This window comes from Ochotona curzoniae, unplaced genomic scaffold, assembly GCF_017591425.1.
Source record: "Ochotona curzoniae isolate NIBS_2020 unplaced genomic scaffold, NIBS_Ocur_1.0 contig_883, whole genome shotgun sequence".
Classification (NCBI taxonomy): domain Eukaryota; kingdom Metazoa; phylum Chordata; class Mammalia; order Lagomorpha; family Ochotonidae; genus Ochotona; species Ochotona curzoniae.
The window spans coordinates 13,171,080-13,189,075 of record NW_024466599.1 but is presented as its reverse complement, the minus strand read 5'-3'; the positions used below and the strand labels follow the sequence as shown (position 1 = coordinate 13,189,075).

The 17,996-nt window shown below is 38.3% G+C and overlaps 1 protein-coding gene across 22 annotated transcripts in view; it reads left to right on the top strand.

Annotated features, from left to right (window-relative positions):
• Positions 1-17,996, top strand: part of PUM2 (pumilio RNA binding family member 2) — a 77,799-nt gene that overhangs the window by 12,910 nt on the left and 46,893 nt on the right. For 8 of the 22 annotated variants that reach the window (XM_040992889.1, XM_040992887.1, XM_040992885.1 and 5 more), the window contains exons 2-7: positions 285-353; positions 9,049-9,157; positions 13,404-13,591; positions 14,139-14,308; positions 17,318-17,588; positions 17,813-17,906. In XM_040992889.1, coding sequence (XP_040848823.1) covers positions 303-353; positions 9,049-9,157; positions 13,404-13,591; positions 14,139-14,308; positions 17,318-17,588; positions 17,813-17,906 — 883 coding nt within the window. In that variant the 5' untranslated portion in view covers positions 285-302. Of the gene's footprint in view, positions 1-276; positions 354-2,827; positions 4,055-8,765; positions 8,769-9,048; positions 9,158-13,403; positions 13,592-14,138; positions 14,309-17,317; positions 17,589-17,812; positions 17,907-17,996 lie in introns of those variants that run through there. The other 14 variants (XM_040992895.1, XM_040992894.1, XM_040992896.1 and 11 more) reach the window with 8 other exon arrangements.

The window sequence follows — 17,996 nt, the reverse complement described above, 5'->3', positions numbered from 1 at the left end:
CCCAAACACTACCCTTTGGCTCTTCCACTTTGGCAGATTTGGTTTTTGAGGAGTTGGGGAGACTCACCTGTGCACTCAAGTTTGGCGCCAGGCAAAGCAGCCATTAAAAAGGTTAACGGCTCGCTCTAGGCCGGTTTCTGGTGTTTAGTTTTGTACCATTTCTGTTTACTGTATTTGGATGCCTGTCCTACAGAGAAATCAGTTCTTGCCCATATGAGATCATGCTAAGTAGTAGTGATCTGATGTCAAGATGCTTGATGGAGTTTGTTTTTGTTATTCCACAGGTTTGATTTGTGGATGAAATGAATCATGATTTTCAAGCTCTTGCATTAGAATCTCGGGGAATGGGAGAGGTAAGTATTAACCAAATACTAAGCACTTAAATCTCACTTGCGTTATCTGGGAGATTGAAGTTGTTTTTGATCATAAATAATCTTAAAAAACACTGGCTATATCTTCCAAACTGTTTATCTTATTCTGTGATTATGCAGCTTTGTAGTTATGATTTTCAGTTTTTGTTTTTTTTTTTTTGAAAAAAAAAGTATCAGTAAGCCGTTTAAGTGTTATTTGTGTCTTGGTTGATTTATATTAGATATTTGGGTACTTCAAAAAGTTCGTGGAAAACAAAATTAAAAGATAAACTTATTTTGGTGCAAAAAAATTTTGAAATCCATGCATAGTTTCATAATATACATTTTCCATGAACTTTTTGAAGACCCTTTGTATGCATGGATTTCAAAATTTTTTTGCACCAAAAATAAACTTAATTCCATTTTCCATAAACTTTTTGAAGTACTGTTGTAAAGTATTATTTTCTGATGTTCTGTAATTAGCTTTGCTCAGAAGAAAACACTTATTTAATACTTGTTCTGCTTTTCATGGGCATATGCTGTGTTTGCTTCTGCCACACTTGGTTGTTCGCTGGATTCTCCCTCCCCCAAATTTCTCTTGTTCTCAGCTTGTTTAATAAACTAATAATACTCTGCAAGACTACTGCAAATACTGACTTATTGTCCCATTGATATCTGCAGTAGAATTAAATGCTTCTCTGATTTCTAGCTCTGTACCCATCCTTTAATTGTAACTGGTTGCAGTTACCCCTGAAAAGTGTGAGCCTCCAATGCCTAGCAGAGTAGAGAATCCACATTCTTGTTAAATTTTTCATTCCATTAATCTATGATTGTCTATGGGGCACTCAATTTAACCTCACCATTAATTATTTTGAGACATCAAAAATTAATTTTCTGTTTATTGGGCATTTAGGAAACTTTAAGAATACTCTTGTGGTCAAATCTCTGTCATATTTTGTGCCACTAACATAGTATGGACTTTAATGATAGAAGGTAACAATAAGAAGACCTAAGTGATGTCATTTTAAGGCTTGCTCCTGGAGATTGTTTACTTTGGTGGCTGAGAGACCTTCCTGAGACTCACTCCGTCCAGTACTGTGCTTCTCAGATGCAGAGGCCAGTCTCTCCCCTGGGCCACAAGAGGGCACCTTGCAGCTAGCTAACCCTCCCTTTCTTCAGAAGAGCGTTTTCCAAAGAGTTTGTCATTTTCAGAGGACTGATTTAAGGATGAGTGGTGAGTTAAAGTGCTTAAGCTCAAGTATTGCCAAAATAAACTTGTTAGTCTAGTGAATAAGGTAAAATTTTGGGTCCTAAGAATAGCTTCTTACTAAAAAAAAAAAAAAAAAAGAAAGAAAAGAAAGAAATAAAAAGAAAGCTTGTGTCTGCTTAGGCATTATTTATTTTATGGGGAAATGAAGAAGCATGGAAAAGGCTGATCTTTTCCTGCCACTTGTTTTCTGTGTTTAGAAAACAGAATTTCTTAAAGGCAGTTTTTGAGCAGTGTTTCAGCCTTTTAGCTATGACAAACTTGGACTTAGTGATTCTTTGAAGAGTAAGTGGAGGCACAACCCTAAAATAATTATAGTTAGAGTCCCTGTACTTTACTTCCCAACTTTTATTATGTATTGTTTACAAATTGGCTCTTTTCACTCCTTTTCTAAATAATATTTGTTAGCTCTAAAGGTCACTTTGGAGTTACAAGAATGTTGAAATGTCTGAAATGGTAATGAAAGAGTTTAGTTTCGTGGGTGAGAGAAGGGTATGTAGGGTTTTTGGAGAAGAATTGATTTGCATATTAAGAATGTATCAGTATTCAAGGGAAATGGAATTTTAAGATGTTTGTTTATTTTCGTGCAAAAAATTTTTAAACCCATGCCTGATTCATTTCACAGACATGTTTCCATGAACTGTTTGAAGACCACATGTATGCATGGATTTAAGAATTTTTTTTATGCCAAAAGAAACTTTCCTTTTGGTTCCATTTCCCAAAGACATTTTGAAATATTCTTGTATGTTCAGTGGAGTAAGCTTAAATCTGGACTTTATTAATGAGCATGTCAGATACTCTGTAACGTTCACTAAGGTTTAGATTGCCTGCTACCGAAGGTCAGTGCGTCTGATTATCATCCAGTTAAAAAGTATTTTTAAAGCAAACTGTCTTTATTAAGTTTTTTTTTCTTAACACTTTACCAAGTGATACTGTTACATCTAGAAGATAGCTAAGAAGCCTCCGATTTCTGTCTCTGGGTTCTCTCCCACAAGCCTTTCTATCTTTCCTCATCTCACAGGCAGCAGGGAACCTTCTGGGATTTCCTTCTTAGCCTGTCTCTCTCTCACCAGTCTTCTCCTCCTTTCCTGACAGGTGAGGTTTTTTTGTTTTTGTTTTTTTGTTTTTTGTTTCATCCCAGAATTCATTCATTGGAATAAATTAAAAGCAGCCTTGATTTCTGGCTCTTCAGTTTTCTGAAGTTGTTTGTGGGCTTTTTTTGTTTTTTTATTTTTACTTTTTGGTAACGCAGAATCTTAATAGATTTACCCTAGTTTTGAAATAAATTTTTGTTTATTGTATCTTAAGTGTTGTAAATTTCTAATGTACAGAAGCGTTCTGTTTATATATAGGACTGGTTTCGAATGCTCTAGGGTTTTGTATTGCTGTCTGTGATGGCTTTAACGGAGCCATCGTGAGTAGGCCAGCCTCTTCTGTTTGTTCATCTAGAAAGAAAAACAGATTTGTATTCATCTATCCATAAACTTGCCCTTTCTGTTTTTTTCCCTAGTAGCACATTTTTGTCAAAAGACTACTGATTTACAGTATGTCGTGTGGCTAAAAAGGAGCAAAACTAATGCATGGGAGACGGCTTTTCCTCTGCAGTGTCCCAGTCACACCTCGTAGAGGCATGTGTGTCGTCTTCTCCAGGCTGTTGGTGCATATACGCGGGGTCTTCAAAAAGTTCATGGAAAATGTGTATTAGGAAAACACTATGCATGGATTTCAAAAATTTTTTTACACCCAGTTAAACTCGTACTAACTTGTTATAACATGTCTGAACAGGATCTAGTTTGAGACTAAGAAGGATAAGACATCAGTTTGAAAAGAGCCATATCAGAGCAACATGATTTCTACTAAAATTGAAGCAAGAACAAACATCAAGTTTATGGTGAAGCTTGGTTGGAAGAATGGTGAAATTATTGATGCTTTACGAAAAGTTTATGGGGACAGTGCCCCAAAGAAATCAGCAGTTTACAAATGGATAACTCGGTTTAAGAAAGGACGAGACAATGTTGAAGATGAAGCCCGCAGTGGCAGGCCTTCCACATCAATTTGTGAGGAAAAAATTAATCTTGTTCGTGCTCTAATTGAGGAGGACCGAAGATTAACAGCAGAAGCAATAGCTAATACCATTGACATATCAACTGGTTCAGCTTACACAATTTTGACCGAAAAATTAAAGCTGAGCAAACTTTCTGCCCCATGGGTGCCAAAAATGTTGTGCCCAGATCAGCTGCAGGCAAGAGCAGAGCTTTCAAAGAAAGTTTTAAGTAAGTGGAATCAAGATCCTGATGGACTTCTCCGAAGAATTGAAACTGGAAGTCAAACATGGCTTTATCAGCACAATCCTATATATAAAGTACAATCAAAGCAGTGGCTACCAAGAGATGGAATTGGTCCAGTCAAAGCAAAAGTGGACCGATCAAGAATAAAGGTCATGGCAACAGCTTTTTGCAATGCTTAATAATGACATTTTCTTTGTTGACTTTCTGGAGGGCCAAAGAATTATAACATCTGTTTATTAAGAGAGTATTTGGAAATATTTGCCAAATGTTTAGCAGAAGAATGTCTACCACAACAGTGTTCCTGCTCATTTCTCTTATCAAACAAGGCAGAATTTCCCAGGGAAATCATTAGACATTAATCTAATTTGGCTCTTTCTGACTTTGGTTTTGTAATCTGAAAAAAAAAAATCTTTAAATGGGCAGCCATTTCTCTTTTTTGTTTGTTTGTTTTTTCCCCTGGTTATTGTAAAAAGACTGCATTGACATGGTTACATTTTCAGTATCCTCTGTTCTTTGGGGATTGACTGACAGATTCCATTTTTTACAGAAATGTCTTATTCGAGCTTATGTTGAAAAAGAATTGTTTTTTATTTTTTATCTTTCTATTTTTCATGAACATTTTGAAGTCCCTTCGTATAACTGGGTTCCTATTTATTTTTTAAATAACAGAAAAAAGGACCCTGCATGGAATTCTTTTGGGAACCCGGAATTTAAATTAGAGAATTATGTGTTTTGTTCAGAGAGAATTTTCAGGGTTTCAGTGCTCCCTCCTTTCTTTTCTGTTAAAATGATATTTAAGGAAAACATTATAAAGCTAATTTAATACCTACGATCTTAAGTAGTGTGGTAAAGTAGAAATGTATTACATAGGATAAGTAGTCTTGCCTTGACTCAAATCTCTCACCAGTGGAAAGACTTTGAGTAAGACTGATTAATTTGAAATGTAACCTTTTCTGTGGTTCACGTATATTTTAAATTCTAGCTTTGATGGATAACTAAGCTGAAAACCATCTGTTTAAAGTTGTGTTTAAATAGCTGGTCATGGGTTGGTTCACCTAATCCCTATCTTGTAGTTTTATGTAAAACTTTATCCACTGGAGAAAATATTATGATACCATATCAATGTAGTTTTCATTATTTGAGTGGTGTCATAATATTGGAAATTTTCAAAAGTAGTAGGCAGACTAGACTGTGATTGAGAAGAAAATATCTTCATGTAAGGAAGCGTGAAGAGTGGGCTGCAGCTGTGGTGCTGCCACTTAGCAGCGGTGGTGCTGTCCTTGGGCAGCTCAGCTTCGGCTCACTCTCCCTGTGCAGAATGACTCTTGGACACCTGCTCTGGATAAATAGTGGGTCTTATTTCCCCACTAGAGTCAGATTCACTGGGGAAAAGAAAGATAGGGAGCTATAAGCAAAATCTTTGTAATAAGTTAACTTGCGTTAGTGAAGGCACCTAATATTTGTGTGACTGCTGTTGTTTGCTAAGCAGTTTACTTGTTTTTTTCTTGCTTCATTATGACTTACAGTAGAGCTTTGATTTCTTTGTAAGTGAGGAAACTGAAGTTCAGAAGGTTAATTAATGGTCCAAGGCCACATAATAAAGCTTGAACAATAGTCTAAACGGCTTGTAAATATCTTAATTGTTTATAGTATTAACTACCATTAGAACTGATAACATTTAACATGTGTGCTGTTGCTGTTAAGGAATAGTAAAGAAATAGTATGAATTGAAAAATTTTAAACTATTAATATAAAAAATTTTTTACCGTATTAATGAAAACTATTAATTAAAAAATGGATTCTAGGAAATTACGTTGTTTTGGTTCCTACATAGTTTTTTCTTTTAAAGATTTATTTTTATTTTTATTTTATTTTTATTGGAAGTAGAGCTGCCGGGATTAGAACCGGCACCCATATGGGATCCTGGCGCATTCAAGGTGAGGACTTTAGCCGCTAGGCCATGCTACCGGGCCCCACAGTTTTGATTTTAGCATTTTTCTTTTGCCTTTCATGAATTTCTGTGGTAGGTGAAGTGACTTTATCCTCCTGATTGGCCTAGGTTATCCAAATATTCCTGTTGTGATGTAATTATTAGCATCCCTGTTTTCAGAAGTGTGTTAATATGGATAAGTTATATTTATATGAACATAATGAGAACATCAACATTTAATTCCCTCAAGATTTTGAGTCTTGTTTCTATGGTTGGTTTGAGATTTTACAAAGTGGTTTGTTATTAGGAAAATCTGTTTATAAGGTATTGTTTGTATAACTATTGGAACAGAGCTTTGTATTTATTTATTTATTTATTAAGATTTATTTATTCCTATTACAAAGTCAGACATACAGAGAGGGGGAGAGAGAGAGAGGAAGATCTTCCATCCAGTGATTCACTCAAAGTGACTGCAACAGCTGGTACTGCGCCGATCCAATGCTGGGAACCAGGAACCTCCTCGTGCGGGTGCAGGGTCCCAAAGCCTTGGGCCGTCCTCGACTGCATTCCTGGGCCACAAGCAGGGAGCTGGATGGGGAGTGGAGCTGCTGAGATTAGAACCGGCACCCATATGGGATCTTGGTGTGTCCAAGGCGAGGACTTTAGCCACTAGGCCACGCCGCCAGGCCCTGTTTCATTTATTTTGAGGCGGTATGTTGGAGCCTGACTAGGAGATGAGGTAGTCCACCTGTAAACCTTTCTTAAGGGCCTACTTGATCAGAAAGGGTTAGAAAGCTAGAGGAGCAGATGACAATGGATATTGAGTGACCTGGCTCTGACACACAGCTTTTGTGAATGAGGGAACTACTATTAAATGGTGTTGCATAATACAGTTTATAATTATGTCAGGATCCTTCACCTTGCTTTCAGTAAGTGATTTCTTATTTCTATTTCAGTAAGAGTCTCCAGGGGTAAACCTCTACTTTTATTGCTGTTCTGCTCCATGCATCTGATAACTTTTTAAAACTTTTTTGGATGTAGTTGCCCATATTTAGCTGCTTTCTTGGCCACAAACTAATAATTTTTCTAAATGTATTTGTGTCTGTGTCTTAAGTATTTGAAACTGACACACCAGAATTATTAGAATAAAAGTTTTGATTTTAGCTGTTATATTATTTTGCTGTGCATGGTAACCTTACAAGTATTTATAAAATAAGAGATACTCAAAATGCCATGCTTGGCATAACAGGCATACCTGGTAAGTGTCTGACAGGCATTGTCTTTTCCTATAGAACTATGTAAATTGTGTTTTATGCATTTATTTATTAATTATTTATCTGATTGAAAGGCAGTTATAGATCTTCCATCTTATGGTTCACTCCCCAAATAGCCAGAGCCAGGAGCTTCATCTGAGTCTTACTACACAGGTAAAAGGCCAAGTGCTTGTGTTACTCTGCTGCTTTCCCAGACGTGTTATCAGGGAGCTTAGTTGGAAGTGGAGCAGCTGGGACTGGAACCAGTGCCCATATGGAATGCAGATGCTGCAGGCAGCAGCAGCTTTATTTGAGGTTTTGCAGAGCTAACCCTTGTTTTACAGTTTTACTTACTTGCAAGATACTGGTTCATCACAGATGGCTACAACTGCCACGTGTGGGCCAGGCTGCAATCCAGGTCTCCCATGCACTCCCAAACAGTGTCTGTCATCACTGCAGCGGGCACTGATAGGAATGCTTGCCCAGCCACATCAATTGCAAGTTGGTCCAAGATGTAGTTTATTACTTAGGTTTTTAAAGTTATTTTTGAAAGATTTATAGGAAGGAGAGAGAGCAATCTTCCATCCACTGGTTCACTCCCCAAATGCTCTCAATGGCTGGTTTTCCATGTGGATGCAGGGGCCCATGGTCATGAGCCATTTTCTGCTTCCTTCCCATGCCACAAGCAGGGAGCTAAATCAGTAAGTGGAGCAATTGGGACATGAACCAGCCAGCCTATAGGAACCTGGCGCTTGCAGGTGCAGGATTAGCCTATTGACTCACTGAGCCAGCCCCACTGGATCTCAGCCAATTTTTATTTTTATTTTTTTTTTAAAGATTTATAACTTTTATTGGAAAGTCAGATTTATGGAGAAGAGGAGAGACAGAGTAAGATCTTCTGTCAGATGATTCACTCCCCATGTGGCCACAACTGCTGTAGCTGAGCCAATCTGAAGCCAGGAGCCTGGAGTATCTTCTGGGACTCCCATGCGGGTGCAGGGTCCTAAAGCTTTAGGCCGTCCTCTGCTGCATTCCCAGGCCATAAGCAGGGAATCAGATGAAAAGTGGAGAGGGCCTGGACACAAACCAGCAACTATATGGGATACTGGTCATTTCAGCCATTTGTGGAGTCAACCAATGGATAGAAGATTGAAGTATTGCACCGGTCCCTTAAGTTTTATCTTTGTTTATGCTCTGTTATATCTTCCTCATCATCTCCAATTTGATCTTCCAGCACCCATGCAAACACCTCCCCCCCCACATACACACACATGATTTGTTATCTCTTAGACCTCAGTTTATAGTTATATTTTAGTACAGGTTGTATGCTTGTGAACTCTTTGAAAATAAGATCACTCCCTTCACAGAGGCAAAGTCAGTGAATGATTTGACCCCAGTCTGTGTGCTGAGTCTGTGACTAGGATAGAGCAGAGCCTTCAGCTCACCATCTCAGGGGTGTTGGTAGGTCTGTATTTTCCATCATGCATAACTTTCCTGATTGATACATTTAGGAGCTAGTCAGAGTTGTTACACTGACGTTCATTGAATGACTAAGGTAGGAATGAAGAATTATTTTCTTTCTTGACAGATGTATGGCAGTACTTGGAAGCAAAAGGAAAAACATTTCATTATTCCTATGACATTGCTACCTTTTTTTTTTTTGAGCAAGAAATTTAGCAAGTCCTTTGAAGAATTTTAATATCAAGAACAGGAACAAAAATATTTGAAAAAGAATGTAGAAAAGTCAGAAGTGGGCTTTGCTTAGACCTGGAATTTCTGGAACCAGTACTCAAAAACCAGCAAAAGGTTTTTTGTTGTGAATATGACAACTTAGAAAATGGGGTCCTTCTGAAACTTTGTTAGCATTTAAAAATTGATACCTCTTATTGATGTAGTTGCTACCCTACCATATTTTGCAATTAGAATAAAATTTAAATGTAATTTTTTTCTCCCTAAATAGCTTCTACCTACCAAAAAGTTTTGGGAACCTGATGATTCAACAAAAGATGGACAAAAAGGCATATTTCTTGGGGATGATGAATGGAGAGAGACTGCATGGGGAACTTCTCGTAAGTTACTGCTGTATTGTGAAAATTATGAATAGATTTGTATGTTTCCTTAAACCCTGTATATCTCCTGACAATATTGGGAGGAGAATGTGATGTTGGAGGATTTTCGTAAGTCATTATAATGCATTTTGTTAAAGCAGCAGTTAGATGTTGAAAGCAGTTGCTTGATTAGAAATGTTTATCAGAATCAGTGCTATGGCTCAACAGGCTAATCCTCTGCTGCAGCTGGCATCCCGTATGGGTGCTGGTTCATGCCTCTTCCTGCTCCACTTCTAATCCACTCTCTGTTTATGCTCTGGGAAAGCAGCAGAGGATGGTTCAAGATCTTGGATCTCAGCACCTTCCTGGGAGACCCTGGGAGATCCTGGCTTTAGATCATTTAGGGAGTGAACTGACAATTGAAAGGTTCTCTCTTTCTCTCTCTCTCACTCTTTCTCTCTCTCTCCCTCCCTCCCTCTGCCCTTCCCTCTCCCCCTCCCTCTCCTTCTCTAAATCTGCTTTAAAAATAAAATAAATCTTAAAAGTTTATCACAAGATTTTCATATGTATTTCTAAAATTAACTCTGGCTAAAAATTCTGAATTTCCATTAAAATAGGGGATGCATGACATTAGTCCTAGGAATTTTAATCCTAAGTTGTGTTAAATGGCTGTAACTAATGAATTTCTGCTCTCCAGTAGTAGACAGTAGCCATAGCCAGAGGGACGTAAAATGCTGTGGCAGCCCCGAGCTCACCTGTCCAAGGGGAACTAATCTGTGACTGTGTGTGATTCCTGTGCTTTACGAAGAAAAGTTGAGGATAATGACCATAGTAATAGAAAACACATTTCTAGATGATAATTACCAATGAAGTTTATACTGTTGGCTGTTAATTGCCAAGTATTTCTTTAAAATACTTGCGTTCCACTAGTAGTAGTGGAACCATATTGGAGAACAGAAATATAAATAATGTGTAATCTTTACTCTCCAGCAATTTTTTTCTATGTTACAGTGAACCCATATCAGATTAGACTCATAATTTTAAAATAACTGTAATTTGAACAATGATTTGTTTTCCCCACAAATGGCACCTTGTTTGTTAAGGGTACATGTGCTTGTTTGATTGATGTATGTGTTTTAAAAATTCAATGGATAATAACTTGATTTAACAGAATCAGTTTTTAGGATGTTTGCAAGCAAAGTGTCTTTGAGCACAGTGTAGTAATTGTTTTCAAGGCTGAAGGAAGTGAGCATGTCAGGGTAACATATATTGTTGAAGTCAGCTCCTTGTACAGTTCCAGTTAGAACATGAATCTTACTCTTTTATTGGGAAGCATGAGAAAATTAGAAATGAATGGAGTTAGTTATTTACCGAACTTTTAATGAATGCCAGGCATATACAAATATTCGTTGTTCTGTAGGACTTATTCTATGAAAGGTTCTTTTTCCATTACTGCAGGAGAATGGTCATGTACCATACTCCTCCTCAGCTCAGCTGTGTTCTTTAGGTTGATAGTGTTGCATTCCCATGGGACACATGGCCTTTGAACATGCTGGTTTCTGTAACATCCTTTTTATTCATTATAACTCTTTACTCTTGATATTCAGCTTAAACACCACTTCCTTTGGGATTCTAAGACTGTGAAGACCCAGTGTTCTTCATGCATCTTAACAATTTTTAAAGTGTTCTGGATTATTTTAGCTGAAGTACTTTTTTCTTTCTAGATTTATTTGTTGACTTGAAAGGCAGAGCCAGAGAGAGGGAGAGACCTTCATTTGCTGTTTCTGCTCCCAAATGGCAGCAGCTTTGTTACAAGCCAGGCCCAAGCCAGGAACCTGGAATTCCATTCATGTCTCTCACATAAGTGACAGCAGTCCAAACCCTTGGGCCTTCTACTAACCCTTATCCCTGACACCTGGTCCCCCGCCAGGGGACTGGATTAGACAGCTCCCTTTCCCACTGGGGCACTACACTGGCTTCTGTTTAAGTACTTTTCTGAATTGATTTTATGTTTGTTTATTTGTTTTTAAAGAGCTATTTATTTTTTATTGGAAACTCAGAAATACAGAGAGGAGGAGAGACAGAAAGATCTTCCATCTGCTGGTTCATTCCCCAAGTGGCCGTAGCAGATGGAGCTGATCTGATAATGAAGCCAGGAACCAGGAGCTTCTTCCAGGTTTCCTATGCAGGTGCAGGGTCCCAAAGCCTTGGGCCGTTCCTAGCTACCTTCGCGGGCCAGAAGCAGGTTGTTGGAAGGGAACTGGCGCCCATATGGGATCCTGGCATGTGCAAGGCAAGGACTTTAGCCACTAGGCTACTGTGCTGAGCCATATGTTTATTTGAAAGGCAGCGTAGGGGTAGAGGATCCATCAACCATTGGTTGGTTTATACTCCAAATGCCAGCAATAGCTGGGGTGAACCCGGCCAAAGCTTAGAGCCAGAAATTTCATCCTAGGTCATTTTCCACATGACTACTTGGAATCTAGGTGTGTGTTCCATCATCTGCTGCTTCCCTGGAACCACTGGTGGCATGTGCGCATCCCAAGCAGCCGCTTCACCACAACACCTGTCCTGAAACACTCAGATCTCATTAGGATTGTCTCTCATCAAGCTCTGCTTTTCATGAGGGCAGAGACTTGTTGGTTCTTAGATTTCCCCTACATGGTACAATGCCTAGCATTTCTAGGGAGTAAATTGACTTTGAAAGTCTGCATGACTGAATGAAATGAAATGAAATGATGGCTGGTCTGTCAGGGAAATAGGCACTGAAATGGAAATGTTTGAAAGAAAGAATTAGAGGGATAGACAGAAATATTTTCTCTCTTCTGGTCTACCTCCCGATGGCTGTAGTAGCTGAGTCTGGGCTAGGCAAAGCCAGGAGCCCAGAGTTCCATCTGGGCCTCATGTGAATGGCAGGGTCCCATAATACTTGGATCTTCTAACTTCCACTGCTTTCCCAGATGCATAAGCAAGGAGCTAGATTGGAAGTGGAATAGCCAAAACACATGTGAACCAGCATTCACATGTGATATTTGCATCACAGACAGTGGCCCAGCCCACTGTGCCATAGCGCCAGTCCCCAGATTGGATTAGTTTTTAAAGATTTATTTTATTTTTTATTACAAAGTCAGATATACAGAAAGGATGAGAGACAGAGAGGAAGATCTTCTATCCGATGATTCACTCCCCAAGCAGCCTCAATGGCTGGAGCTTCAGCCATTCCTGGCTGAAGCCAGGAATCAGGAGCTCTTCCTGGTCTCCCACATGGACGCAGGGTCCCAAGGTTTTGGGCCATCCTCGACTGCTTTCCCAGGCCACAAGCAGGAAGCTGGATGGGAAGTGGGGCCGCTGCGATTAGAACCGGTGTGCATATGGGATCCCGGAACGGGCAAGGTGAGGACTTTAACCACTATGCAATCACGCTGGGCCCTAGATTGAATTTTTGAATCATTTTAGGAGATACCTCACTTTTTCCACTGAAAATAGAAAGTACTTTGGTATTTCTGTTTTTTTCTAAATTCATTCATCTTTAGCCTTATGGCAATGTTCTGAATTTGTCCTTTGGGCTCAAAAAAATGCAGTGAGTTTAGAAGGAGTTTTGGACCCAGTGTGGTAGCCTAGCAGCTAAAGTCCTCGCCTTGAATGCATCAAGATCCTATATGGGCACCGGTTCTAATTCCGGCAGCTTCACTTTGCATCCAGCTCCCTTCCTGTGGCCTGGGAAAGCCTTGGGACCCTGCACCTGCCTGGGAGACCCAGAAGTTCCTGGCTCCTGACTTCAGATCGGCATAGCACCGGCTGTTGTAGTCACTTGAGGATTGAGTCGTCGGACAGGAGATCTTCCTCTCTGTCTCTCCTCCTCCCTGTATATCTCTGACTTTGCAATAAAAATAAATATTCCAAGAAAAGTTCTTTTTATTCTTATCTCTAAAGTCTATTATGAATCGTTAGAAGCAAAATATACAAATAAATGAAAAAACACCAGAAGCATGTTAACTTTCTAGCGTGGTGCTTGCAGACAGCTGAATCTTGAGGATCAATGTGTACCTATTTACCCTTTTAATTTGACTGTTAAGGCTTTTTCCCCATTTGTTTCTGTGTTTTAATGATTTATGTCTCAGCCAGTGTCAATAATTTGTAGATTTTATGGAGATTAGCAATATTCAAAATAAAATTAAATTATTTTTCTTACATGAGTATTAATTTGTATAGTCACACTGTTTAGCTTAAAAATGTAAGTATGTAATTGTATCATTTCTTTAAACAGACCATTCAATGTCCCAGCCTATTATGGTACAGAGAAGATCTGGACAGGGTTTTCATGGAAACAGTGAAGTAAATGCGATTCTGTCTCCGCGATCCGAAAGTGGAGGCCTTGGTGTGAGCATGGTAGAATATGTATTAAGTTCTTCTCCTGCTGATAAATTGGATTCTCGATTTAGGAAGGGAACTTTCGTAAGTATTTTTTTTTTAATATATTAAATATTTGTTGGTTATTTCATTCCATTTTATTTTTAAGTTGATTAAGTCTTCCCATGTTTTCCTACAGCTAAAAGAAATTTTATAGTTATATACGTTCTTGTTTTCTTTATTTGGCCAATTGAAATACATGAAATCAGAGCCATTGGAAATATGTTGCCAAATAAACCAGACCATATTAACTTTACAGCGTAAATTGCAGAATTAATCTTGGTTATTCCTGCTAGTCCTTGGTCTGGAAGTGACTAAACAGTATTGGTGATATATTACATATATTCCTCTGGTTTGTGCTATTTCTGCTTTTTGCACCACTATAGTTAAGGTTGCCTTAGCCCTTCTGTTATAAATTCATTAGTTTCTACAGAATTATTTTGGCCTTCCATAAATCACTTGGCTAGAAAATTAAATTTATTGAATGCTTTGTTGTTTACATGTACTATAGTGTAGTTTAAATCACCTTTTGATGTCTTTTTTTGTGTGTTTTGTTAAGTTTCCCGAACCAATCAGATTCTTTTTTCTTCAGGGCACTAGAGACGCTGAAGCAGATGGAGCTGAGAAAGGAGTTGAGAAAGGCAAGGCTTCTCCATTCGAGGAGGACCAAAACAGAGATCTTAAACAAGGAGATGAGGAGGATTCGAAAATAAATGGCAGAGGTTTGCCAAATGGAATGGATGCTGATTGCAAAGACTTTAAGTAAGATTTTGACTTTCTCAAGAGGAAAGCATGTAGCTATAGGGATTGTGAATAGTTAGCGTGAGTGGCTTTAGCATTTTTACAGCTTAGACTTATTCCCTTGGTACTTTGTGCTAATCTAATCTTTATATAAGTGAGGTTAGTTAATGATTATGAGCTTTAAAAGTACATGATTTTAGAAACTGTTCTCATTTTTCAATGAACTTTTTGCTTCTAAAATATAATGAATTGTGTGTATGTTTTTTTTTTTTTTTACCTGTCTCCCTTCTGTCTACAGTGACTTTTCCTCTTCTGTCCTTTGTTTGTTTTCTGTTTCTCCTTTTTCTTGAAAATGAGACAAGTTTAGCTAAGAACACTGACCTTTCTTGGCATGTTTGAATTTGTGCTTATGCTGGTTCCTGAAAACGGAGCGTAATGAGCATATTAGAGACAGCCGAGAATTAGCAGTTAAGCATCTTTTTTTACTTGTTGGTTTTATTCATTTGCATATTCAGGACTGGCTTCTTCACACTGATATCCTGTACTTTGCACTACTCTGGGGCCTTTGCCTGGAGATGGTCTGTTTCTTTCAGATATGGTGAATGATGAACTCTTAGTTCACACTAGAGTACGGGCACCTGATTGCTTGTGTATTTTACATTTATATAATTTCAGAAAATAGCATACTTTTAAAATATATATATCTTTTCTGTTTAAGTGCAGAAAAGCATCCCAAACCAGTGAACTTCTCAATAGGAAACTAATGCTATTGAGTTTTAGAACCTTTTCCTGGTTTTACTCTAGCTGTTTACCTAGCTTGTTTTTCAATCAGTTGATTATAAAAAATTATCCATTTATATTTGAAGTGCTAACACAGGTTAACTATAGCCAGAAAATAGCATTACTGATTGCATGTGAGGGTTTTTTTTTTTTCCTAGCATGGCCTCCTCTTTTTGCTACATATAAATTGTAAAAGGTTATACAAATTGATTATTTTAGATGAAGTATCAGTTAACACTTGAAAAAGATATTTCAGAAAAATGACTGTGGCTGTATGGTTACTGTCCCAGCACATCTTTGATAAATGTTTTCACCAGTTTGTTAGAATAGAACTGAAACAAATTATATATTTGTGGGAGGCTTTTTTTTTTTCTTGAAAGCAAAATCTTTTTTACTTTGTTTTCTTCCTGCATTTTCCACATTACAAAAAAAAATCTTTGGAATGGTAATACGTAAATAATTAGTTGTGTAAAAAGGAAATGAATTTGACATCTAACCTTTAAAGTAGGTTCGTGAAACTAGCTGGAGAGTAATCTCTTTAATTAAGGAATTGTGTTGTGAACTACTCTACATGTGAGGGTTTATGCTAATTGGAGCACCTGAAGAAGCAGGTGTTTTTAGATGTAACAACTGAAAAGCTGCCTAAAGTGGTTATTACTATTTACTTAATGCATTTATATTAGTATATTATGAAAGCATGATTCCTCAAAACAATAAACTCCACTTCTTGTAAGGGAAAGAAAGAATCCTAGAGTTTAGATTATAATGGATTATAAAAGGAGAGAAGCTGATGCTTTAAATTCAGTCCTGTGTTTACAAATTTCTTGGGAATGTTACAGATGGTGGTATTTCTTTTGTGTAAAAGATTATTTATTTGAAAGCAGAGTTACAGAGAGAGTGAGTCGGAGTCAGATAGTCCATCTACTCTTCTCTCTTCAAAAGCTGCCATGCTTGGCGGGGCTGGGCTGGATCCAGGATGCTGGTACTGCATCTGGGTACACCAGGCTGGCAAGGATCCAAGAACAACTTCGGTCATTTTATACTTTACTGAGTACATTAGTAAGCTGGATTAGAAGTGGACCAGCCAGGATTCAGACTAGCACTTGTGGCTGCTTAGTCCTGTATGCCATAGCACCAGCCTATCGGAAAAAAAAAAGAAAAATTATGCTTATGCTGTGTATACTTAATGTTTAACAAGCAGTGTTGAACATTTCCTTCTGACTGTTTAAACTGGTGGAGTTTGGTAGGATAAAGATGTCTTTGGAGAACCCTCATAGAAAGCTTTCACAGTTAGTACCTTTTGTGAATGTTCGTTGGAACCCCAGATCATCTTCAGTTTTAATAAGGAACTGGACCTTTAGAGATGGGATTATTTGCTGAATGTCACACTTAAGATCAGCCAGGATCATTCTGTTGTCTTGGTTCAGTGCTTTCCTGCTGCAATCCAGGTTGTATTCCTTTAAGTCACTCGATGCAGTGAATCCTTGTGTCCTGTTTTTCCCCTTAAATATATATTATTGAACAAGCTATTATAGCAGAATGCTAGCCGATGGGCTGTGGTGTGATGAGTGAGTTTGGTTTAGGTTTCAAGTTTTCCCATATCTGCTTGGGGTTGGTGTACTTTTCATGCTTTCTATTTGTTTTGTCTATGACGTGTAAGCTTAAGTTGTAGTACTATTGACAGCTTTCACTTACCTGTCGAAGGGTTTGTGAATATTCACATTGAGCCTCATAGTCATCAGTATATTGAAACACATCAACTTTTAAGAGGAAGTCATATTAGATAGAAAAAGTGGTAAAGTGAATGATTAATGAGCAGGAATTTTTTATTTTCTCTTTTATTTCCACAAAATGAATGTATTACATTATTTATCTTACTTGCCATTTCAATTATTGATATGTTATTTTTACTGATGGTATTTTTTTTAATTGAAAAGCCAGATTTGCAGGGAGGAGTAGAGACAGAAAGATCTTCCATCTGTTGGTTCACTCCCTAAATGGCCACAACAGCTGGAGCTGAGCTTAGCTGCAGCCAGAAACCGGGAGCCTTCTCTGTCTCCCACATGTGTGCAGCATCCAAAGCGTTGGGACATTCTGTACTGCTTTCTCATGCTTTAAGCAGGGAGGTAGATCAGAGTGGAACAGCCAGGACACGAATTGTTGTCTATGTGGGATACCAGCACTTGAAGATGGAGGATTAGCCAGTTGAGCCAAATACTGGCACCTGATTATACTGTTTTCTTTCCGTAGTCGTACTCCTGGAAGTCGTCAAGCCTCTCCAACTGAAGTAGTTGAGCGCCTGGGTCCCAATACTAATCCCCCGGAAGGATTGGGGCCTATCCCTAATCCTACAGCTAATAAACCTCTGGTTGAAGACTTTACAAATCCTGAAGCTCAGAATCTGGATGCCATGGAACCAGTTGGTCTGGATTCTTTACAGTTTGATTATCCTGGTAATCAGGTACCAATGGACTCTTCAGGAGCAACTGTGGGCCTGTTTGACTACAATTCCCAGCAGCAGGTGAGGAATGCTCCTGCAAGAAGCTCTCTTAGCTCTTTACTGGGGCAGCCTGTACTGTTACGGGGCATTGACATGAATGCTGATGCTCTTGAATACTTAGTTTTATTGACTACAATGTCTGTATTTGAAAGTGCTTCAAATAAGTGTTTAAATATTTTGCTCACCACTTTCTAACTGGAACTGAATGTTTTGACAATAATCTGTAATATTGTTTTCCCTAATAGCTCTTTCAGAGGACTAGTGCACTCACCGTTCAGCAGTTAACTGCAGCCCAGCAGCAGCAGTATGCTTTAGCAGCAGCTCAGCAGCCACATATAGGTGAGAATTTGTAAATTACTATTTGGCCTGCCAGAAACATATTTCTTTTATACTTATTGGTGTCTTATTACATTTTGAAGCAGCTCACCG